The sequence below is a fragment of the Phoenix dactylifera genome, chromosome 1 (assembly GCF_051530095.1).
Source record: "Phoenix dactylifera cultivar Ajwa chromosome 1, Ajwa_hap1_PhDact_Kaust_v1.1, whole genome shotgun sequence".
Lineage (NCBI taxonomy): Eukaryota > Viridiplantae > Streptophyta > Magnoliopsida > Arecales > Arecaceae > Phoenix > Phoenix dactylifera.
Window position 1 is genome coordinate 53,262,610 of NC_143190.1, and position 25,808 is coordinate 53,288,417.

The 25,808-nt window shown below is 38.0% G+C and overlaps 2 protein-coding genes across 4 annotated transcripts; one reads left to right on the forward strand and one right to left on the reverse strand.

The window, feature by feature from the left end:
- Nucleotides 1-412: 412 nt before the first annotated feature.
- LOC103706886 (tubby-like F-box protein 1) lies at nt 413-6,177 on the reverse strand. Of its 2 annotated transcripts, XM_088706197.2 has the most exons (5): nt 5,682-6,177; nt 5,285-5,372; nt 3,350-3,403; nt 2,243-2,372; nt 413-1,174 (listed from the first exon to the last, which is right to left on the reverse strand). In XM_088706197.2, the coding sequence occupies exons 1-5, from the start codon at nt 6,033-6,035 to the stop codon at nt 613-615; spliced, it is 1,188 nt and encodes a 395-aa protein (XP_088562323.2). In that variant the 5' UTR covers nt 6,036-6,177; the 3' UTR covers nt 413-612. The 2 variants fall into 2 exon arrangements, with proteins under 2 accessions (XP_088562323.2, XP_008789372.4); XM_008791150.5 differs by lacking the exon at nt 3,350-3,403 and having other exon boundaries at nt 5,682-6,175.
- A 4,574-nt stretch (nt 6,178-10,751) lies between these two features.
- On the forward strand, nt 10,752-20,192 carry LOC103706885 (protein MALE DISCOVERER 2-like). Of its 2 annotated transcripts, none has more exons than XM_008791149.5 (14): nt 10,752-11,192; nt 11,391-11,777; nt 11,886-12,018; nt 13,133-13,204; nt 14,657-14,800; nt 14,885-15,025; nt 16,869-16,964; nt 17,048-17,145; nt 17,248-17,694; nt 18,426-18,616; nt 18,727-18,859; nt 18,954-19,108; nt 19,176-19,364; nt 19,526-20,192. In XM_008791149.5, exons 2-14 carry the CDS (start codon nt 11,672-11,674, stop codon nt 19,784-19,786), a joined length of 2,166 nt encoding a protein of 721 aa, XP_008789371.4. In that variant the 5' UTR covers nt 10,752-11,192; nt 11,391-11,671; the 3' UTR covers nt 19,787-20,192. The 2 variants fall into 2 exon arrangements, with proteins under 2 accessions (XP_008789371.4, XP_017698210.4); XM_017842721.5 differs by having other exon boundaries at nt 11,055-11,192; nt 17,066-17,145.
- Nucleotides 20,193-25,808: the final 5,616 nt, after the last annotated feature.

A 25,808-nucleotide genomic window follows, 5' to 3' on the forward strand; every position in this document is an offset into this window, starting at 1 on the left:
AAGTCATATATTCCAAGGAAAAAGAAGAAAAGAATTTCCCGTAACAAGCAAAAACACAAACAAAAAGGCTTTTATTGGGAAAGAAAACTTGCTTTTCCAAAGAACAGAACCGTAGCAGCTACAAAGGAAACCACCAGCGAAAACATATGCCTCCAATAGGAAAGAAACTTGTTTTCCAGGGTTGACCTCGAAGGAGACCACCCCAAAAAAACATAAGCCTCAAACAACACAAAACCAGCTACCAAATCCTCCCTCACCTGGTTCACCAATTTCCTACATGGTTCAAACCAACCACTCGAGACTTGTTTTTTCTTTTCTTTTTTTATTTTTTTGAGTTCATCAGAAAACTAGACTGTTTAAGTTTCCACGGTTGGTGGCACAAGACATTACATTACATATCACAACTAAAAACTAGAAGAAAAGATTCTGAGATTGGATTGGTCTCATTGCCACGCCATAAAGTATACAATACATGACATGCAGATTAAATCCTGCGCAGATATGAATGCTCAAACAAGACTTCCCCATCCCAGCAAGAAAGGAACAAAAAGTCCCAGTCTCTACAGCTACAACACAACCACATACTGCAGGTTAACATATTCAGGGAGGTTTTTATCCACAGGCAAATTTTGTACCAAAGCTGGTAAGGCAGGTGGCAAATGCCAGGAAGGCTGAGAGTGGCTGCCGGTAGTCCATGGTAAACATGTCGTCACCAACCTTCCCAAACTGAAGCAGCACTGTTTCCTCATCTCCAATCCCCCATGGCTGGCTGGGATCTGCCGTTGCTACCAGCTTAAAATTTTTCACTGAAGCAACTGTGACCCGGCCATGGAAATTCAAGCACCAGCACTGCAGATGCTCTTGCCACCTAGGAGCTTTGTTCCTCAAAACTGCAAAACCCCCAGGGCTGTGTGCCTTCGACTTCTCAGAGTCATCCTTTGCAGTTTCTTGAGCTGCAGGGCATTGCAAAGTGCAGTGCATCCTTCTCGGTCCTCTTGATTTTAGTAGGTTGAATTTGTAATGTACCTGTCCAACTTTGAAATTACTGGATGAGACCTGCGGGCTGATTTGCTTGCTAGCAAAACGCCGGCTTGCTCGGCTGCTTGCTGCCTTTGCACCATCGTATGGTGGCCGGCTGTCATAGATTGTAAACTTTGTCCCCAAGAAGTCAGATCTGCAAGGGACATCTGGGCAACAAGTTAAATATAGGAAAAAGGTGTATTTAGTCAGCATGCTCACTCAAACTAGGGTGAATTGGTTGGCATGTAAAAATGGTTTATGTTCTGAGATAGGAAAAGTAATTTACACAGAAAGGAGCAATTTCTTTAGCTCACACTCAGACAAGATGGCAGCTTCTGTTTGCATGTAAAACTGGTCCAACAAACTGATTTAAACATGCCTTAAGAATTCGTACATGGGGCGCAAAAGAGCACACTATTCAGCATGCGTTCAAAAACTAGGCTGCCAAAAAATTTGCAAGTAAAACAGGTAAATAAAGAAATCTTGAGATAAGCTTTGAAATGCAAAGTACAAGCATACAAATAGGTCAATCCTCTACCTTGTCTCTTATTTTAAAGATGAAAACTTGGAATTTTATACAACTTGCAGCATACAGCATAATAAATGCATATGTGTACAAATTTTAGTAGGCTAGAACTGGGCACATACATTTGAATGTGAGAGATAAGATGAGTGGCCGTGATTTTTAAAATTAAGGTCCAGATGTCCACTTTTTTTTTGAAGAAAATATGTAGTCATCAGGACTCTAATGATAAGGCCCATGGGAGAGCTGAAGGCTTGGGGCAAATGTAAGGTGGCTCCGCCAGATATACCACCAGATGTATCAATATATGCATATGGAAATCAATGCCAACTAGCTATGTTTATGTACACATATCTACATGACAGAAAATGAACACATTTTTGTATTTATGTACATGTAATCTGTACATATATTTCCATCTAATTATTAGGCAAACAGTCCATACTGCTTGAACAAATATGAAAATCAGATGCATGTTCCAAGAAGTCGAGTGGAATTGTTAATTAGGGAAACCTCAAAAGAAATGCAGTTTTTAATGCAGTATAATAGATAGAATAAGCAGGCATAGTTCCAGTTGGAGTTTCACCAAAGAACAACTAGAATAGAACTTGTTGAAGCAAAACCCGAATGTTGCTTGATGAGATTACAGATTCTATATAGTGCTTAAAGTAAGCAGACACTAGAATGCTGGAGGCTCACCTCAACTTCCCCATATATGCATTACTTCCTTGGGCCAGGTCATCAGCATCAAGAGAGATAATATACTCAGTGTGGGCACCATGCCTAAATCTTCGAGCTGCCAATAGGAATTTCCCTTTATCCGTGAATGCTGCAACAGATTTTTTTTTTCCATCATTCAAGGTTAACAAAAAGTACAATGTAGCAACACACTACAGGTTGATAAAACATCAAACGATCTTTTACTGCATTCACGAGTGCATAAATGCAGCCTCAAAAAATTCCTACTATAGAATTTGAAAGAATACAGAATATGCAGAAATCAAGTGACAAGATCACCGCACCATGAAACTCTCACATCATCAAGTTAGCATTATTCTACCTTCATCCATGTTTTACTAAGATTATTGATAACTTAAAGTTGGTCTCCAAGAAACATAGGTTGCGGGTGACAGGGTCTTCCATTCCACAACACCATGAACAAGAGTTAGACACCTGCATGGTTTCACATTCCTACCCAGTCAACAGATTGTGTCATGTCACCCTTTAATAAGAAGCATATTCTTGTTGCCAGTTATAGATGGCAAAATGCTTAAAAATGTGGTTGCTTCAAAGATGTGAAGCAATTTTATTTAAAGATCAACCTGTAGAAAAATGCACAGATGTACAAAGCCCACAGATAGGGCACTCCTGTATATTCCTTGTAGGTACCAATAGTCCAAATCCTCCATCAAAGATAATTTATTTTGCATCCCCCCATCCTCACATATATGTATCCAATCCAAAGTAACATACTTCAATTGTTCTTGTGTAGACATGCACACTACCTAGAAACGTGGTCGAGTTTTGGTTAACTTATTTCAAAGCTGGTATCAGCTAAATCACTAGCCATAACAGCATAGTCAACAAGCCCTACATATGGGTTTAGACATGTAGATCTTGAGAAGCCATTAAAACCAAGCTGAAAAACCTTACAATGTGCTATACCAGGCTAGTTGAATTTAACTCAATTGGCAACTTCTCTAAAACCATGAACACAGATGCAGACCCAATCTGACTAGACCTAAATAAATAGGCATGGCAAGAAAGGAACAACAGGAGCAAGGAAGAAGAAGGGAAGTGACTTACCACAAGTAATAGATAGAGAAGCGGTGTAAAGAAACTGATGTGGTAGCACAGAGCCTGATGTGGCAGAACACAAGCCGTTATAGCAGCTCATAAACTGATGTAGCATATTAGGAGTTGATATAACAACTCAGAAACTGATATGACAGACATATGTGTCAAGCTGATGTGACAATACAGAATTTGATATGGCAAAATAGAAGTTGACATAGCAGCTTAGAAACTGATGCGACAAATTAGAAAACTAATGCAGCAAACTGATATGTTTGGTAATACTGACGTAGCTAACTGATGTGGTAGACTAATGCGTCCACCGACATGACTGACTAACACAGCAAATCAGTGTCTGTTGACGTGTTTGACTGATGTGACAAAATGACGTGTCTGCCAATGTGGCTAATTGACCTGTCTGATAATGTGGCAGCGAAAAGACGCATATAAGATAACAGTTGCAACGAGGACGGACAGAACTTAGAGAGAAGACAACTGAAGGTCAATGATCTTCGTAAACGGAGGCACCATTGAAGAGGAGCAAGAGACCTCGAACTAGATGGTGAAGGAGCCAAAGGCAGCAAAATAAAATCGGAGATGGAGAAAAAGGAACTGAGCGACAGTGAGGAGAGACGATCGAAGATCTGAAGCTAAGAAGAAAAGCGGTGGAGAGGAGCTGCGGATCCATAGAAAACAAAAGATCTTCGGATATTAATCCACCAAAAATGGAGAGTATGCAAATCTACTAAGGAATATGAGATTTTTGAATGTTGATTCACTAAGAAATAGAAGATCTGTGGTAAAACAGAAGATCTGTGGATCCAAAAAAAATAAAGGATCTTCGGGTGTTGATTTATTCGAGAATAGAGATCGATAGATCAACAATGGAATCTTCAAAGCTTCTAGACGTGGCAACGACGACCACAACAATGACGGAAGAGATCGTGGCAGTAGATTAGATGATCGGTGGCTCTGATACCATATTAAAATATTTGTAGAAAAAAAATAGAAAAAAATAAAGAGAAAAATGATTTTATTTTTTTGTTTTATCGCATTCGGTATATCTTAGGGGTTATATATACTTGTGTACAGACTCCATATAAGAAAAATAATATAGGTTCATACATGATCACACTAACAAAGAAAAAAATTATGGGTGATACAGGTTGTTATGTGATCCCTAAAATCACTTTAACAAGATCATGCTAACCCAAGAAAATAATATAGATTGATGCCGGATCATACTAATAAAGAAAAATATTATGGGTGATGCAGGTATTACATAATTCCTAAATTATGCTAACAGTAAATAACCAAGAACACAAGATTAAGGACTCCATACAATCCCGCAAGATGAACATATGATTTCAGTACCAACCTAAAACCTTTTTCAAAATAAAACATAAAGAGGTAGTTGAATTCTAGCTATCATATCAGGGTGATATTTTGTGATGAACACGAGAGGCACTTAGAATGGCACTTGTTGGAGAGGGTTACTATAATTGAGTTGAGTTGAAATATTCATTCACATACATTTCACAGAAACCACAATCCATCGCATAGTAACAAACATATCAGCAACCTAAATGAAGGCTATAAATTAGAATTCCTACAAATATAAAAGATATAATACTAATGAAGTAGTCAAGCATCCAACCACCACCTAGAAGTTAAAATTTCCCAAGGACATGCTAAGAAAGCTGGCCCTCAACCATTGCCACCATCATAATAAGGATCATGTTGCATGTAAAGTCCAATATCTAAATGGACCCATCCCATTACCAACCAAATTCAAAGACATAAGAAAACTGAAAGCTTTCTGTTCACAACTAGCCATTGCAAGCGAGCGTGTTCTTTTACCATCAGCCATAGATCAACTATATAGATGAAGAAAATATTGAAATAACACATCATGAGAAGACACATTATGTTCAAATATCTGCTTACTTTGTGTCAAGCTGAGATATAAGTAAAATGTTGAATTCTTCTTGTTCCTTTTGATGAAGCATTGGATTGGCAAGTCCTTTGGCCCCGGCTGCATTTAACCCCACATTTCACATCCAATTAATCTCAACCTTCCACAATTACATAAAATTATGGAAAAGTAAAAAAAAAAACAAGTAATTTAAATGAACAATGGAAATAATCGATCCCCGAGTCGCTCCGAAATCTCCCACAAGATGGGATTTTTCTGAAAAACAAAAATCCCCAACAAGAAGACCCAAGATCACAAGTTTCCACCAGATCCACGCCCAATCCTTGAAGATTTAAGGGGCGAAAAAGAAATCAAGAGCAAAAACCACGCAGGCAAGGAGATAAAATGGGCGAAAAGTTTCGGCTTTACCTGTTTGAGGGAGGAAGGGAAGGTGATCCGCCCGCTTTCCATCGGCGATTGGACGATCCCCTTGGTGATCTCCCTCCACCGACGGCAGACGCAGGCACAGGACACCACGTTCTTCCTGAGCGGCCACCGCTCGCCGCCATCCTCCACCCTCTTCACGATCTCTTCCAGCAGCTCCGGCAGCATTTTCTCCCACCGTCCCTCCTCCTCCCCCGCCGCCACCGGCGGCGCTGCCTCCCCCTCCTCCTCCCCCTCCCGCGGCGGCGAGCTACGCGCCTCCACGAACAGCTCGTCAGACGACACCGACGAGACCGACGACCCTCTCCTCGATTGAATTTCCCTCCGCCGGGATGCCATCTCGCTCTCTCTGCCGAAGAGAGAGATGGGTTTCTTCCTCTCCCGGGGCCTTTTTTCTCTCCTTATTTAATAATTTTTCACTTCTTGGTTGTGGGGAGGACGGGGAAAGGGAAGGAGGGACGCGGAGGGAGTCCGTGAAGATGGGACGGCGTATTTGTAATATAATTAATATTTAATCAAAACTTTTAATATAAGATTTTTTTAATCAATGAGATAGATATATAATTAATTAATATATATTGACTCGGTCGTCGGTAAAGTCCAAGATCTGATAATGTTAAGTTGTTTGCACTCAGGAAGACTATTTTGGCGAGGATCAGGGGTGGCCAATGTAAGTAAATTTTTTATATAATTTATTTTAAAAAATATTAAATTTATATAATATTTTTTTAAAAAAATAATATTTGCATATATATAATATTTGTTTTGCTTGTATATCCTTTATTTTCTTTTTTCTCTTGCATATAAGTCCATACCACCTAACGTCGTTAAAAAGTTAGTGGTTTAAAATTAAAAATAACTAAAATATTCTTAATGGATAATATGAAAAAAAAATATTTATAAGAGTATATATGTAAATAATACTTTACAAGAATATTCATACAATTTTAGATAGGTTTATATGCAAAAAATTCTAATTTTATTTTTTTATTTATAAAATCTTTATATCAATTTGAAGGGCATTTATAAAAAATTCAATATTTAAGAGGGTATTTATGCAAAAATTTAAGAATTTTTTGTGTATGTACCCTCCTAAATATTTGAAATTGTATGGATACCCTCCAAAATTACTATTTGCATGTATACCCTTATAAACATTTCTTTTTGCATGTTTACCCATTAATGGTATTTTCGCCATTTTAATTTTAAACTGCTAATTTCTTAATGGCATTAAATGGCATGGGTACATATGTAAAAAGAAGAAGAAAAAAAAGGGTATACATACAAAACAAGTGTTTGATGAGGCATAAACATGCAAATATAAATTTTGGAAGGGTATTCACACAAATATTAATCTTTAAGAGGATATGTACACAAAAAATTCAATGTAAATTGGATCCACCTCAAGCCAATCTTGGTTAATAATAGGCGCACGGCACCATGAAAGTTCTAGCTAAAACCTTCACTCATGGTTGTGAATGAAAAGCTTTATAGAAGGATAGGTTTGGGGATCATTTTTTTCAAGTAGTTTGGAGGGTAACAACTTGTTTGGCCGGAGAAATCACCCGAAATTAGATATTTTTGGCTTGAATTTAAGTCCTACTTTCATCATACGTTATGATCTCATTGATGTTAACCAACTTCGCCTTTCTTGTTAAAAATGTTTTCTGTCTCCATCTAGAAGCTCGGCTACATAAAATAGCGAGTCGAGCCTTTATTTTTAATAGATGTGATGGCACGTTTTCACTTCCCTTTATTTGGTTAGATCATACCTTCTTGCATCCTCCCTCTATTCTTATCAACCACCTCCTACTTTCTTATGAAAAAAACATATAGCAGACGTGAGACGGATACTGGATGAAGACCATATTATTCTTGAGGACGACTCGATCATAGTAGTTGAGTGGATCCAGAAACAGGGATGGAAACGCATTGCTGATGATCAGTTGCTGATCCTTGAGATTCGTAGGTTGATGGAGGAGTGCGACTCCTACCAAGCTTCACACGTGTTCAAAGAGGCCAATGGGGCGGCCGACTGGATGGTTTTCTATGCGGCCTACCACTTCGGTAGTTTTGTTTGAGTTGGGGTGGGTCTGTTCCAGAGCCATTATGTGGTGTTTTATTTTATGATTTTGTTGGCCGGTAAACCGCCATTGTACTTAAAAAAAAAACACATATAGCATCAGGGACAAAAGCCAAAAGCTTTTTGAACTAATGGTTGTATCATCAATACCACATTATCGCCATTCTCTAGCCAACGACTCATAGGGTCTTCCCTGTAACATTGCCCATTCGTCTTGTATAGCATTATTGCAATCTCTTTTCTTCTACATTTTGGAATAATTCAATGTGCGCTGTTTATCTTGAGGTATGGCCATATGGGTCTCATGATGGCACCCAACCTGACTTCCATGGGAAGGTAGCAGACAAATGGGCGTGCACTGGACTTCTGATGCATTCTTTGGTGGGGAATTGCATCCATAGTTTGCTGTGGGCCACTTGACATTTAAGTGCATGCCCACTGCCATTGGATGTAGCGTTTCTTTTTCTTCCTTTTTTTTTTTTGGCCTTCTCTCCCCTTAAAAGAAATTGGGCAGGGTGGGGAGGGAGTTATAGTTGGTTGATCTGGATAAAGAGGGGCCTAGGATTGGAAAATTTAGATTTGTATATAAGCATGTTGTGAGCTGGATTGGAGACATTCATTTGAGACACTCAATTATTGGATTGCGTCGGATTCCGTTACCACCGAATCTTGTTTTGGACCCATTGAGGGTGTGGATCTATATTTCAAGTCGAACATGATCCATCCAAGCATCGGGTTGGATCCGAATCAATAGAATAAGGCAAATATCACTCAGATTGGATCCAGTAAGTTTGGTTCCAAGGTCGGGTGTGATTGGGATCTAATCTAGGTCAAATACGATTATTTGGAAGTCTCAAGTTCATTCATCTGCTTAAAATTATCCATTATATATTTGCCTCGACGCATACCTAGGAAGTTTTATAAGAAATATGAGGTATAGGGACAAAATTTAATACTGCATATCAAGTAAACTATTGGGTAGGATAAGGTTAGGAGACTCTTTCTAGCGTGATTTGGTTTAAAAATAAAATAATAAAAATTATAATTTATTAAAATAGAATAATGTTATTCTAAGGGATTATCTTTTCTGTTTGCTTGTTTCTGTGGGCTACAAGGACGTCAACTAGGATATAGCCACAGATAAGAAATGCCCTAGTCCACCATAATATAATAAGAGTAGCTATGTGCACATCTCTTGGTCAATCAAAGCAACTATCTTAGCATTATATGTTTTTAGACTAGGTCGACGCCATTTAGAACACTATTTAGATGGTTTTGTGTGCAATAACAAATTAAATCCAGTGATGAACCAAGTTGAGTAAGTTCGAGCTTCACAATATCGAAACTTAATCTATATACAATTTTTTATCATAACATTGAGTGTATACTTGTGATTGATTTTTTTCCCTTGTGATAATAGAGAAAGTACTTAATATGAAAATGGTCAATAGTAGACTGTCACTGATTTATGTCATAAAAGGGATTTGAACCTCCAATCAAGCATGATCCAAACACGAAGGTAAAGGTAATTTTGATTTTGTCATATATGTTACATCCCTTCCAAGAGTAATTAATTTTTCCTATGAGTAGGTAAATGCATGTGATGCGGGATTTGCACCCCGTCACCAGCAGAGCCCACACACCAGCCGAGCAGCAGAAGAAAGAGTGTCCCCCAGAAGGTATTGTCCGCTTTGGGTCCGATTCGGGGGTCGAGCGTACCCGGAGCCCTCCTCACGGCGCCTCACGGTTTTGCCCCACAAAAGGCGCCTCCTAAGGGAAGGGTGATTGAGCCCCCCATTATATGGCACAAACCTTCCCGCTACACGGCCGATGTGGGACTAAATTCGGGGAACCCCCCGTAACAGCATGGATCTCCTAGAATCCATGCAGTGAAGTTTGACTTTTCAAACAAGCATGGTGATATTAAATTACCTATAATGAATTGGAAGCATCCACACAGAGAAGTGCACCAAATGCGGTTACATGGGATTTTGGGGATGATTCCAAATGGCACCAACCTTCACAACATTGATCTTATTCACTTGGATCCAAAGTCCTGCCAAAGGCCAAAGAAGGTCAAGATCATTACAGCTAACAGTATCTTCGAGGAGATGACAAGAAGAGCGACGCAACCTTGATGGTTCAAAGTTGTCAATGAGTAAGCAATATTACTTGCTTACTTCTCAGTTCTTATCACTCATATCATAACCATCTTACTAGGGTACACATAGAGGCTCCATTTAACATAGTTCCAAGGTTTTCATGTCGGTGAAGACATCCATGCATGCTAGTTACATACCCTTACCTATGAGATATATACAAAATCTTAACCTTTATATTTTTAGCCAGTATAAATTTATACTTTCTAAGTTATCAACTGATATGATATCAAAATGATGGATAAGATGATCACTATTTCAGCTTTTAAGAACTTTGACATAGTTCATGCTTAAGGATATTTTTATATATATATATACAAATATGCATGCACGCATCTATGTATGTATGTATTACTTGAGAGATGTGCAGCTGGGTTTTTTTTTTGTTTGGTACATCGGCTCTTCACACCAAACGAATATGAGTGCAACTAACAAAAGAAGTTGTCTAAGTTGGGTGTTTGTTGGAGGGGTTGTTTAAACTTTTTTATAAGAAAACAAAAACTAACCTTGTTTAGCATTCCTTATAACAAATGCTGACACGTGTCATAATCCATCATATATTTTGCTTATTATGATAAACAATGAGATTTTTTTTTTTTTTTTGCCAAAGAGAATGCAATACATCATATTGTTATATTTTAATGACAAATAATTTGATTTCTATTATTAGATGACAGGGGACAAAGAAGGAGGAGAGAGAGCGAGGTCAAATGAGGAAATGGAGGCACGACGTGGACGGAGAGGGAAGAGCTGGTCAAAGTTGGAAAGCCCGTCGATAGGAGGTTGGCGTTCGCGCGTCCGAACCCGACGGTTGCGGCGGGCCCACCCCTCTCCCGCCACGAAATCGCGCAGGAAAAAGCACACACCCACCCAATTCCCCGCCGCCGGCGACTCGTACCCGCCGTCCCAAACTGCCTCATCATAGTGAGAGAAAGAACGAGAGCGGTCTAGGAGATGAAGTTAGAAAACCTTATAACAAAATAATAATAATAATAAGAAAAAACCAAAACTTAACGCGGAATCGGTAAAAAGAAAAAGAGAAAAAAAAAAGAAACAGAGAAAGTGAGACGCTGCCGAGCATTGGGCAAGAAAAGGATAGGCCCAAGGAGAAAAAGAGAGAGAGAGATGGCGTATGGAAGCCGTCGCCTAAAGATGATGAGGATTGGTGGTGGTGGTGGTTGCTATTGAGAGGGACCTCTCCAAAAGAATACAGAAGCAAAGGAAAGAAAAAGAAAAGAAAAGAAAAAAAAGAGGGTAAGTTGTACGTGCTACTTTGATTTCCGAGTGTAGTATCATTTATTATTATTATTATTATTATTATTTGATCCAAAAAGTTTTCCTTTGGAAGTCGAATCGCTTGCAGATAAAGCATACTCAGATTCTCTGAAAAGAAATTATTCTTTCTTGACGACTATTTTTGTTCGATTCTGGTTTGTTTTTCCGTCAATCCAGATGGGCAGATTGCGATCGTAAGAGGAGTTTCTTGGGAATTTTTAGTAGAGGAGATGAGAGATTGGGAATTCGCAACCGCTTTCGCCGTCCCATGCTGAAGTTCTGCCGATTAGGAGGTTATGTATGGTGGAGATAATAACTTTGACAAGAATAGTTGGATTATGAAGCTATTCCCTCGTCGGCTTCGTGTCGGAGAAATCGAAGAGGGGAGTCTTTGTAGGTTTCAAGCATAGGAATTTTATTTTTTTTTGTGGTCAAATTTGAATTTTTGGGCACCAGAGATGGGGGGAAGGTGGAACCTGTTCACTTTCCAGCTGCACAAGGTTTTGTGCGCCGTGTTGTTGATCCATCTCCTAAGCGATGAATGCTTGTCGCTAAATCCTGAAGGTAATATGATAGCTAAGCTATTGATGCTTCTAGTATTAATAGTTGCAGTATTGCTAATGATGTTATTGTCATTCCTCTGATGATGCTTGTGAATTGGCGGGGATGAAGGATTTGCGCTGTTACAGTTCCGCGCAAGAGTGGAAGTCGATCCTTATGGAGTCTTTGAGAATTGGGATCCAAATGACAGCACTCCTTGCAATTGGACTGGCGTTCGTTGCATCGATGGTAATGTAATGATTCTGTAAGTTCATCATCCCTTGTTGTTATGCTTTTTTTTTTCCCGGATCTTTCTGCAACTTGTTATATATCTTTTGATGTTTTAATTTTAACACATCAGTTTGTTACAGTTTAATATTGTTTAAGCTTGAATTTTCAGACTTTCCAAGAATCGTTAGCTCAGGTAATCATTGAACTGCTGTTTAATTCCCAATAAGATACATCACAATCTATTTCGGATTGGGTCGTCTTGACAGGCCTATGTACTTTCGAAACACTATTTTGCTAATCCGCACTTAGCTTGAATCTTTTCTTCCAACTTTCTTCTTGGTGGTTTGAAGTCTTCTCTTCTCGTTCTTTGATTCTTTCTCATAAATTTGTGCCCACTCTTTTGTTAGGTTTACGATATTTGTTATGCTTCATGTGACTACCTGTATTCAGTCTTAAATTTTGATCAGTACCGTGTTGCCAGCCTAATCACTGTCTCAAGAGGTTTCTCTTAAGTTGCTTTAGAATGCGGCAACAACTAGAGAGTGCTCTAAAATCATCCTCATTCTTCACCTTATTCACCCTGCTTGAGTGAAATTGGATAATGGGACTTGGCCTGGTAAATGGAGAGGTGTGGATTGTTGTGGAAGAGCTCGAAAGAAGGGAAAGAGGAAGAGGCATGCTAAACAGAAATGTGAAGACAGAGGAATAAGAGGCCAGAAAAATCTTGGTGGAAGCAAAAACTGCATAAAAGTTGGAGAACAGATTATAAAATGCTTGTATTGATGGGGACTTAGAAAGGTTGATTAAGTGAACACCAGTTATATGGGACAATGCTTGTTGCTTTTGGTTATCCTTATTTACATGGAACCTGGTTCGTGAACTGACAATTCAGTTTTAATGTGTGCCTTTACATGAAGTGCAATCAGAGTTGACTGTTGAGCGATAAAGATGTATCGACTCTATTTTGGTTGCGAGATTTCTCAGCTCTTTCTTTCAGTTTATTAAATTTCAACATATGAAATGGGCATTTCATTGTAATGCTTTTTCTTTTGCAGTTTTTTCTTTCTTTTTTTCCCATGAACTTTTATGATGAGAGATTATCTGAATCATTTGGCTGTTCTGAGGTCTGATAGCACTGCAAATTGCAGGAACCTAAAAGAGTCATCTCTGGAAGGGGTTTTGGCACCTGAGATTGGAAAGCTTAGCCACTTGAGAGCCCTGTAAGTAGTGTTTTATCTGTTTATTTTCACTCAAAATAATAATTGCTACAACTTGACCTATAACTGGATGGGTAGATAACTTCATAAACCATAAATCTTTTCCCCTTTGCCAAATGCTTAGTTTCATAATACCTTTTCAATATAAATCTGATCTCTCTCTCTCATGCGCGTGCGCACATGCATGTGCAAATGGTGGGGTACCCAGCGATTCATTTGGATATCTTTTCAATGGCCTGTCCTTCAATTAATTCAAGGTGGTAGAAAGGTGGAGGATGACATAAAACTATGACCTTTATAACTGTGTTACATGTGAGAGTGATTAAAAATTCAAATTTAGAAGAAGGAAGGGCCAAGAATAGTCTCATCATTCTATTTTGAAGTAATATAAGCATCCCATCTCAAATGAAATATTGATTGAGACTTACTCCTCCATTTTCTCCTCTAATATGGTTGTTGGTCCATCTCTTACTCCAATATCATCTACTAATCTCTGTTGCATCTAAAATTTTCTCATTTTTTCTTGTTTATGTGGCATCAAGGTGTTCAAAAGCACATCTAATATGGGTCTCTTAATGGCCTTTTCCTAGGCATTTGTACCTTGATCTTCATCTCTTTTCCTAGCTAGTCAATCATCTACTTTCATTTCACAGCAAACATAAATAAGCTCAATTTGTGTTTCACTCCATGTTCTCAAGCAGTAACCTCATAAATAACTCGATATGGACTTGACAGTTTCATAAATCAAATTTAATATGCTTCACATAATGGCCCAACACTTAGCATAATAACACTCCAGTTGCTTAATATTGAGAGTTGAGACCATTAAAATTGAACATGAAACATCCAATCTAGTTATGCAATAAACTACATTTCTATACAATTGAAGATAGTGTGCTTTGAATATCTGATATCTGTTAGTGTCTAGAAGATTGCTTTGGTCATCAAAGCCAATCGACTTTTTGGCAACTTTCCATATTTAGCAGGCAAAACGTAATTAAATGCAATAGTAGAGAATTCAAATAGACGCACCAGTTTTGTGCTTATATCTTTGAGTGGTGAGTGCACATATTAAGCAGATTGGAGGCCTTAATACCATGTAAATTTGAGGCAAGAAGCAAGGTTTAGAAACTGTTGCATTCATGCTATAGGCTCAAATGATGCAAGGCCATGTCCCTTCTATAGTATGTCTTTAGTACACTACAGTTCATATTCACATTACAGTTAATGTTGGATCCTCTATAAAACAATTTGTCTAACAGCTATCATATATGTATCAAAAAAAAGCAGCTATCATATAATATGTATATGGCTTACTTACCAAAAGAATATATATACAGTGTTTGGTAAAATCTAGGTCTTTAAAATGCATGATTGCTTAAAATATTTTTTTATCATTTTTTATAGATGCCAATTTTCTTAGTGTATTATTGATTATGTGTATTCTACTGGCAGAGTGCTTTACAAGAACAATTTTTCTGGCATCATACCTAAGGAGATTGGATACCTAAATATGCTGGAGCTCTTGGATCTGAGGAATAATAACTTGAATGGAACAATTCCAATGCAGATAGGAGAAATGCTATCACTTAAGCACCTGTATGTCTATTATCACATACATGTCTTTGCTTCATTTGCCAAGAATACAAATTTATGAGAGATAGTTTCTGTTTTCTGTTACAGTCTGCTTTGCAGTAACAAATTTCAAGGCAGCATACCTTGGGTTGACAAGCCTAACATGCACTCAGATCTGATATATGATGGAAACCTTTCTTGTGATGAGGCTACTAATGTAGGTTGCTTAAACAGAAAATTTGGGCACTGGTAAGGCATTATTCATTGCTCAACATTTCAAGGTTGTGAAGGTTTTTTCGTCCAAGTAAATAGTTCTACCTTCATTAGATATGATCTAAAATTATTTGCTATCCATAGTCAATTTCATCCTTTAGCTTTCTTCTTTTTTTGGTAATTTTGGTTTCCTCTTTTGGCTTTTTTCTGAATAGAGTTCAAATTAGAAAAGTAAATAGGTTGGTATTGAATTAATACCACAAGACACTGTCAAATGGTAACCCACATGTGATCGGGTCATAGAGGTTGATCCAATGAATAATAGTGCAAATATATCTACTATATGAGCTCAGTTGGTTATCAATGAAGCACAATTGTTGAAAAGCTAATATAATAGTGTCAATTTAAAAAAAAGGAAAATATAACCTTATATCTACTCAGGAGAAAGCTGGTCACTTCAGCTTAATGGGTAGAAGTTACTTTACTTCGGCTTCTTCCAGTTCAACAACAAGGGCAAGTCCTGACTCATCAACAATACCATGCCAGGCACGAGCAGTAAGCACAGAGGCCCATTCTACCTTTAGTCTGTCTAGCCGTCTAGGAAAAAGAAGATCAATGCACATCTACTTTCCAAACAGTATTGAAGAGTGTTTGAGATTAAAGATCCGGGCGAGAATAGAAGGCAACAACGCTTAGTGGTCACACTCTTAGATAAGCCACTGGCTTCAGATCTTCCTTGGGACAAGATAGGTAGAGACTTTTGGTGTGGAAAGTCGAACCTCATTTATAAGCTTCAACTTTTGCTGTCTTATTGTCCTGCTGGAGACATGCCAACAATTCTTTGTGAAGAACCACTAGCTTGGATTAAATATGCAATCTGTCAACTTTCTTCTGTTTTTTTATGAAAGAAACAAATGATTATACAAAGAGTAGCAAAAAATAATGACATCCACTTAATGGAATGACTCTTTTAATGCTACTAATAACTCCTCTAAGCCACATCCTGATTGTTAATGACTCAAGAATGCAATCCACTAGTTAAAGAAATCACTCTATAGGAATAAAGTTTGAAACATTTTAGTGCCGTCACCTACCAAAGGTTAGAGTAGTGAGAGTTTGAGATTAAATTGGGTTGAAAATGGATTCTATTTGGATATTTGTGTTTATGACCATATCCATATCCACTTTTCTTGATGGATGTAAATATGGATACGGATATCAATTGAATGTTAGAGCACATTGGGTTGGATGTTATCCAATCCATTTTTGATATGGATTGTGGAAATTAGTGCAATTTCATTTTGAGTTACATAGCAATTTAGAACTGATTCGACTTTTATATCATGAAATTAGTTTATAACGGATGAAGCTATTTGTATTTTTCCTTTTTGTGAGAATAGGCATTTGTGATTATACATTGATGCCAATATGTACTAGTACTTGTCTTGATATTATCTATATATGCATGGTATATTCAACAGTATGTGATGCTAATCTCCTTCTAGATATAAGTATATGATGTTAAATATTAGACAATTTGGGTTTTAATATTACAAAGAAAAGTGACATATTTTGTTTCCTTCTGAAAGCAATTCAATAAGCCATACCATCTATCATCTGACGCTACCAGTTTGATGCGGTCCTTAAATTTTAGATTTTTTTCACTTTTCAGAAGATTTTATTCAATTCATTCGAACACATCTAAACAATTTTAGAAAAAAAAAGAAGAAGAATTGTAAAAGATTCTAGTTAGTTGTATTCATGTTACTTTTCTTTTTGATGCACACACTTGTTGTTCTAAATGTGCATTTTGACATTGTATGCAACTACACATAATTTATCTAATTGCAAATATATGCCAATGTCATCTACATTTCAGCATCTGGCAGAGTGGCTTGCAAAAACTGAAAAAGATTAACTCTTTTTTGACCCATCTCAAAGGAAACATTCTACAAGTTTTGGACATGTTACCCATGTAAGTATCATTCTTGATCCCTTTCCTCTTTGTCCCTCATAGTATTGACTTCTACCATTATACATTCTGAATACAAATTTTAGAAACTTTTTCAACTACAGAAGCCTTTTACTGTCAAACTACGGCTTCAAAGGAGGCTCTATACAGGGATATGAAGAAAGACATGGTGACAATTTTCATGGTGAGTACGAATATGAAGAAAGATATCCATAACAGCAACAAGAATTTTCAGCCTAATAACATTACCAACAAAACTAACTATGATGATCTTTCTTATATGCAGCTGATTTTAGTGAGCCATATTTTGCACGAAGTGTATTTGTGGATACTGTTCGCCGTAGACTGCTTGAAGAAACCAGCAACCTTGCTGCTGCACCTGGAAGCAGTGCAAACCCTAAGGAAATTGTCACGGTTCCCTCTACGGGAAGTGGTTCATTTCCTGCTGTACCGAGTGGAAATGTTAAGAAGAAACCATCTCCAGCATCTACATCACCTGCAAGTCCACCTAATATTCCATCTAGGTCATCAAAGCCTCGAGATTCAGTGGAGAACAAACATGCATCAAGAAAAGGATCACTGAACTGGGTGTATATTCTGGTACTCCCAGTGCTTGCATTACTCCTTATTATCATGGCATGCATGATTTTCGTGTGCCGGCACAAGGGAGTGGCTACAATAGGTCCCTGGAGGACTGGATTAAGTGGTCAGTTACAGAAGGCATTTGTCACAGGTGCGTTCTTTATCCCTGTTCAATGTTATGAAATATCATGTAAGTGATGTGCTCCTTTACTGACATATGTAGGAGCAATGGTGAAACCTTTGTCAGAAGGCCATTTACTATTGTAGTTATAGTCCATATTTTATTAGAAATAGGTCAAGGGTCATCTCATTTTGCAAAACATATGTAGTTTAATATGGGAGCAGGCTGAGAAGAAGAGAAGGGGAAAACAATTGTAGTCAGTATAAGTGATGGCATTAGCCCCCGTTGAACACTATATATGACCGGTAATCATCAATATATACAGAGATGATCTTTCTTAATAAATTCTGTCTAGGGGTCAGCCCCATCCCGTTTCCAACTATGGTATCTAAATCTTAACCAAGAAACCTCAATCTAGTCAAGTGGTTTGTCTTAAAATGAATCACACATTCTGCATGGTAGATGTAGTTTTTCAAGACAGAGTGGACAATACGGTGTTTTATGGAATGAAGTCCAATTATATGCTCGTAGGTTTTATCTATTGCACACACTATTTAATCCTCAACTGATGAGGTATTAGAATATCAATTAGCAGAATCAACAGTTAATTCAAAGAATATGCTGTTTAATGCCCTAATGGCATGGTTTCCAGCATTTCTGCTAATGATACATAATGGTATAGTTTTTTAGTGCCGCTACTGTTTTTTTTCTTTTAATTTCCCATTAAATGCAAGCATTTGGCTTTCTTTGAACATCTACAGGTGTACCAAAACTAAATCGTGCAGAACTAGAAGCTGCTTGTGAGGATTTTAGCAATATTGTCATCTCTTATCCAGATTACACTGTGTTTAAGGGAACATTGTCAAGCGGAGTCGAAATTGCAGTTGCATCCACTGCAGTTCCCTCTGCCAAAGAGTGGTCAAAGCGCTCTGAAATGCATTTCAGAAAAAAGGTTTTTCATTCTTGGTGTCTTCGTAAAGCATATTGCCTTCTCTACATGTTAATATCCCGTGTATGGCATGCCAAATAACTAACATTTTTTGGGGGTTCTTGGATCTACAGATAGACACATTATCACGAATAAACCACAAAAATTTTGTCAATCTTATTGGTTACTGTGAGGAAGATGAGCCTTTTATGAGGATGATGGTGTTTGAATACTCACCCAATGGGTCACTTTATGAGCATCTTCATGGTAAGAAAAATGAATGAGTGAAATTGATGAATGTTTTTATTTGAAGGCAATCATGGACAGAAGGAACATACAGCTGGAAGTTTCTGTTTTGCAGATGAACAATTTGATCATCTTGATTGGAGTGCTAGAATGAGGATCGTGATGGGGATTGCATACTGTCTTCAGCACATGCATGAGCTTAATCCACCTATCGCACACCCTGACCTACAGTCAACTTCTATCTTCATCGCAGATGATTATGCTGCTAAGGTCAGCAATTTTTTTTCTTGCAGTGCTTTCACATATTTGGTTTATATGCTCATGTAATTTTGTGCAGGTTGCGGATATCAATATTTGGAAAGAAGTTGCTGCTAAAGGAAAGATACTTGGAGATGATGATGCTGATTTCTCTGAATCTCCATCTTCAGATCTTGCAAGCAATGTTTACAGCTTTGGAACTATTTTATTAGAAATAATCTCTGGAAAAGTTCCATATTCTGAAGAACAAGGCTCCCTCATAAACTTGGTAACCTGATATGATATCCTTCTGTCAATACTGGAAATTCATATGCAAATATTTCTCGATTCTTTTTCTTTTCAGCTGTGTCAATGTTGTTGCAGTTTCCTCACTGAAGGATACTATGATGTGTCAACGAATCTAAGATTTCTACTTTGCTGAAATAACAGGCTGTGGAATGCTTGAACAATAACCGTGGTATTCGCTCTATGATTGATCTTTCATTGAAGTCCCATAAAGAAGAGGAGCTAGATATCATTTGTGATGTCATCCAAGATTGCATTCATGAGGATCCAAAGAAGAGGCCAATGATGAAGGAAGTTTCATCCAGATTGAGGAACGTGCTTGGGATTTCACCTGAAGCAGCAAACCCAAGACTTTCCCCGCTTTGGTGGGCTGAACTTGAGATCCTTTCAGTGGAAGCTAGTTGATTGGAAGGTCATTGCTCGCTCCAACCTGAGATCTCTTTGAAGATCTAATGCAACACCCCTGTATATTTCTTACCCTTCATGTCTTGTGGATTCTCAGTACTTGCCTACCCCTCCCTCCTCCTCTCCCTCCCTCTCTCTCTCTCTCTCTCTCCCCTTCCTCGGCATCACTATTTACTCCATCAGATCCCACATTTTCTTCTTTCTGAGCCATCACAGTTAATTGTGATCGAGAGTGTCTTGTTATAGAATATATACTTTATCTGAGAGACCAAGGTACAAGAAAATAGGATGCGTAAAGATCTCATGACGTTTTAATGACCTATGTTTCAAAAGTGCAACTTGATGCAGAATTGCACAAACAAGATGCAGTTATACAATAGATATATGGACTGTAAGTTTTCATGAATCCTTGGGTTTCAAGCTTTGAGTTTGGATTGTTCCTATAAACAGTTTACTTGTGTCTGATATGAGGTAGGCAGGGTGTCCAAGGCCATGGTGTTTTGAAAAAGGTTAAACATCCTTTTAAAGTCATGTTTGGTTGCCCTGTGAATGGATAGGGGGAAAACCATGTCAGCCCCAATCTGAATCAAATTCCAAGCTCTTGCCCAGATAGCAAGAGGTGATACCATCCAAGCAGATGCTCGGTGGTTGAAGCATATAATATTATTCCTACTTTATTGTGGCAAGCCCTTTCCTTAAGGCACTATTATACCATAAACCCCGGTTATTAGTTACATGGTCATTACTTCAAATTTGTTAAAATGCTTCTGTTGGGACCTAGTATGGGCCATCAATGCATTACCATTACGCTTCAGCTAGGTTAATCTATTTCACCTGTTATAAAAAAAAGAACTTAAAAGCAAAATACTTAATAATACGGCGATACATTTATACAAAACTTTTATCATGAGCACGCACAATGGAGCCGTAGATTTAAGAAAAGGAATGTCCATTCATTATTTTTCGAGGTCTTAAAAAAAAGGTGTGGAAACACAAAACTTTAGAATAGAAATTGAAAAGAAATATAGCTCTAGTTCATTCGGAAATGTAAGATCTTTGGCTTTCATTTGGAAGTACTGAATATATCCATAATTCTGAGTTTCATGTTACTTTTTCCAAAACACATGTTAGAGCCAAGACATCCCATTCAATTTGATTGGGACGATAGTTTCTCAGTCCAAATCTATAATGAAATGGACAAATTTCTTTTCTCAGGAATACATAAAAAAATTATCCCATGGAGACATGTATACTTATTGGGTTTATACCAATGAACAAAAAAAAATATAACTTCGAGCATCTTCTTTCGGTCATTCTTTACCCTCCGTCAATTAATAACAAAACAGATTAGTCCAACATATAAAATATAAATTCTAATAGCTTTTGCTACTATGACTTTCCTCAACCACGATTTTTTATTCCTTCTAGGCATTTCATCTAGAAATAGGAAATTTTAACAATACCATTACAAATATCAAGACTGGAATAACACTTGTGACCAAATCTCAAAACCAATTCAACTCATAGAATATAGAAGAAGTGGGTGAACCAAAAAATTTTGGGTAGAGCTGGATCCAAGTGTTGGCTGAGTAAACATCCTGCAGTATGAATAGCAGCAAGAGGAGTAGCATGGGGCAAGAGGAGTAGCATGGGGGCGGTGAAGATAGAACCCAGTTGGTAGGGAATTGCTAGTTATACCTCATAAAAAAAAAGACTTTTATGGAATTAACCATTTACTGACCTGGTTTACGAATTTATTCCAATTATCTATGAATTCTGAAGATTTTAGGTAGAATGATCGAAAGATGGTCGAAAGAAAAAAATCTCTAATCCGCGTATTGGGAGTTATAAAGGCGTCGCGGGGGCACATATTGTTTTTTCTGGCTTGTACTTCTTGGTAGCTATCTGGCATTGGGCATCATGGTAAATGGAAGTTAGCAGTCTCGTGTCTTGATATTTCGAGCATGTTGAGAATTTCATAGTTAATTAAAGAACGTCCACAGATGTGTGATATTTGATCGACAACAAGAATCATTTCAGATATAGACCTCAAGAGGTCTGTGATCAAGCACAGGATTAGTGAACCATGAAATAGGATTTCTTGGCTCCTCAGCACATCAGCCTTACCATCGGATAAACCAGGAACAACATATACTGTCTAATCCTGTATTTGAGCATTGATGTTGGAGATGGTCTGCTATAGAACCTCGTTTACGATTTCAATTAAAGGTCTTCTTGATATCTCTCTTGGTGGTGTCGCTGCATTGATAAGAGATGTCTCATTTGTTTCATTTAGAGCAAATTAAATAGCTCGCATATCGTCGAACCAACTTGTACCCTCCGTGAAAGGAGTATATATCTAGCACGTAGCCAGCTGAAACTTGGTCCAGTGGATGTCTCCTTTGTCTTGGGCAGGAGAGTTTGGTTCAAATCCTTATTATACTCTAGGTGATACATATTAGCACTAGGAATGCAAATGGGTCGGGTTGAGCCATGACCCGACCTGGCCCAATTAAATTCGATCCGACTCATTTTAAAGGACCAGTGAGACCGGGTTGGGTTTTAAAATTGGACCCATTCCATTTTAGGGGCTAGATCTGATTTTCTGAATTCTAGCCCAATCCGACTCAACCTGATCCGATCCATTTGAAATTTGAGTAATTTTGGATTTTTAATCCTACAACCCGCCCCGCCTCGATCCGAACCTATAAAGCTATTCGGGCCAAAATTAGAATCCGAACAAAGAACCAAATTGGGTCGGGTCACTCATGACCTGGTCCGATCCGATCCATTTGCACCCACAATGAACTAAGTTCCACGTTACTAAGTAGACAACCCATTACGAAGTAAATGTTTCTTAATTTATTAATCAACCAATTACTTGGTCACCCTTATGCGCGGGGTATCTAAATAGACGATCACGAAATTTACTGTCAGCATTCCATTAAAAATAAGAAAAGAAAGAAAGAAAGAAAGAAAGAAAGAAATCAGCACTTTTTGATAACTATAACGGTCGTTTAAATTAGAAATTATCAAGACACATCCCCTTCATCTTGTAGCATATTATAGGCAGCAAAGGATATGTTTCAATAACAATTCTTTATTTTTATTCACCAAAAGAAAAGGATATGCTTTAATATTAATTCCGTTTAACTAATTTTTATCAGAATTGAGCAGCGCAAGGCCTTGAAGTTTGAGAAGAGTTGGAGCATCCATGCTACTTTTTTCCACCCCAAAAAAAGGAAGAAGAAGAAGGTGAACTGGACTTTTCGGTTCTCAAGTGGAGTCAAGAAGATCTGAAATCAATGCAAATTCCCGGGGTTGTAGGTATTATTTACAATGAGAACATATGGTGGAGATTGATTAGTTATGCAATTTAAACCTGCATCTAAATATGAGAAATATGATTAATTTTAACCTTTAAATCTATCAAAAATTACCATATATTTAAATTATAAAATTTTCTGCAATGTTGGTATATTGGAAAAGATTTGTCGTTTTGAACACTTGACATCAAAGTGCAAGCAAGATTTTAAATAATGCATAACAATGGACCCCACCATAACCATTATGGATTATTATAACCAGGTTGTAATGACTATTATTTATCTTAAGTAACTTTTAAACTTTTCATAGAATAATCATTTTTTTAATTTTTACTAGATAAGATTATTATCTTAGATTATACAATCATTTTTGTTACAGAATTTTGAGATAAAAATTAGATTTTGAAAATAATATTATTTTTTCTTTGATATGGCTGGATGTACTCAAGTTAGAGCTATATGAAATGCCGTTTTTATCAAAAAAAAAAAAAATAATATTATTTTTTAAGAGGTGGCAGACCAAGCCTCCATTACGTGACAGCTGCCTAACATGCAATGGTCCTTTTGCCTTCAGAAGAAAACGGAGAGATCAGCATGGGACGCGCTAGGTTGTTCAATTAGGAGTTTATTCTCCTCCACCTGTGTTGATCCTATGCAACCAACTACAGATGGGTCAAGTTGCCGTGTGATCTAACCTGGTCCCGACCTAATTAAACCCGGCCTGATCCAGGTACGAAGACTCATGACCTAGGTTGAGTTTAAAAATTAGAATCAGTCTAAATTACATTTTGGGTATACATCTCGTATTTTTTAATCAAACCTGTTCTGACTCAATCCTATATATCATCCGAGTCTAATTTGTGCCAATAAAAAATGAACCTAACCAAACATGAACTAATTCCATCCGTCCGAAAATCCGAATCATATAAATTTACTTCTCTGCAACTTTACTCTTTTTCAATTTATTGAATGAACTCTTGTTTAAACTAATTTTCTTTTCAATCTCAGCAACTACTATTTTGGTAAAATCTTATTTATAATACCCTCAAGTTTATTAATATTGATGGGGAGCGAAATGGATCGTCCAGCCCACAGCTAAAAGGCCGTCTAGTTTTGGCCCAATAAACACCAACACCGACCGGTTGAATCCTCGGTCCGGCCCAGAATCAACTCGGCCTCGGACTCTGCCCAAAAGTTCCATCGGCTTCGGATATTCGCTGACTCTCCCGACCAAGTTCGGGGCGCCTCCAATACTCGCCAACCCGCCCCGACAAAGCTCGGAGTACTCGCTTCAGTAGTACGCCCCAACCTTCGAGCTCGGGGCGCTCCACCGAGCACACCTCGGAATCCGGGGAGCCGAGCTACCCTCAGCACCCGTCAAACTGACCTCGCCAAATGTATGACCGACCTCTCAACGGGTTCGGCCTCGCCAACAACCGCACCCACGTGCGTGCCCACGCCCTCCTACGTGGTCGTACATTACAACACCACCGTTCCATGCTTCGATAGCTGGCCCTCGATAGTCAAAGAACGGCACCATGACTACTCCGGCCAAACCCTGTTGTGACTGTCCATACCCAACCGTTCTCAAGAATGAACAACACCATACGCCACTAGCCAGCCTTAGCTACGAGCCATTCGGCTCAAAGCCACGCTTCCGCTCATGATGAGGGCAAACAGTGCCTCTGCCACCTGGGCCTCTCCACCGAGACTATAAATAGCCCGGTCCAGTAACTTCTAAGGGACTTTTTGGCTGGACCAAATTTACCTTACTCTAACTTAATCGTCGGAGAGCCCTCACCGGAAACACCGTGAGGCTTTATGCAAGTTCGTTGCTGCCATCGCACAGGAGGTGGCCCCCGTCTTCTTCTTCCAACCACGCCTCCCTCGACTCCTCCGGCGTTGTCACCCTCGGGCCAAATTTGAACCACAACAAATATATATATTAAAAATCATAGCTTTTAAATTCAAGAATGATCAAGTAATTTGATGAAATTAAAAGTTTTTGAATAAAAAATTCAAGTCTATGTTGGCTTCTTTTAATTCTATTATTTTCTTATAATTTTATATCAAATTATGCTCAACTCAAACTATAGATCCGATCTGATCGGATCCAATTTAGATTCAAATATATTGGGTTGAATCCAAGTTATATCAGACCTTGATTTTATCTGAATGACCAGCTAGGTCTCAAATCCTTTCCATGAATTTGACACAACCTAACCGATCAACTAATGCATTGTGTCTAGGTTCAAAATTATAATCCAAACATGAAATCAGATTAGGTTAAAGATCAAGCATACTCTAATCTGACCTAACCTATTTGCATCCCTAGCTTAAGCTACTACTTTCATTTGCTTATACCAATTAATCATGTCTAATAAATATGAGGAAGCAACAAAGCCATAAACTGACATAACGGGCTCTCAAAATTCATGGCCGCCATTCTTTTATATGAACTTCACTAGGTTCAACTTTTCTCCTTTTATTTAAAAAAAAGAAGGCTTATACAGCTACAATTTTATATTTTTAAACTATGAAAACAATTTACGTCGTAAGACAAAATGCGATACAAGATATACAGAAATATCATTTACGGTTTATCTTCTCTCTCTAAATATAAACAGCAGCCTAGCTTTAATAGTCTTTGATGGATCCCAAAACGGATGACCTCACCGAATCTCAGAATTTCCAGG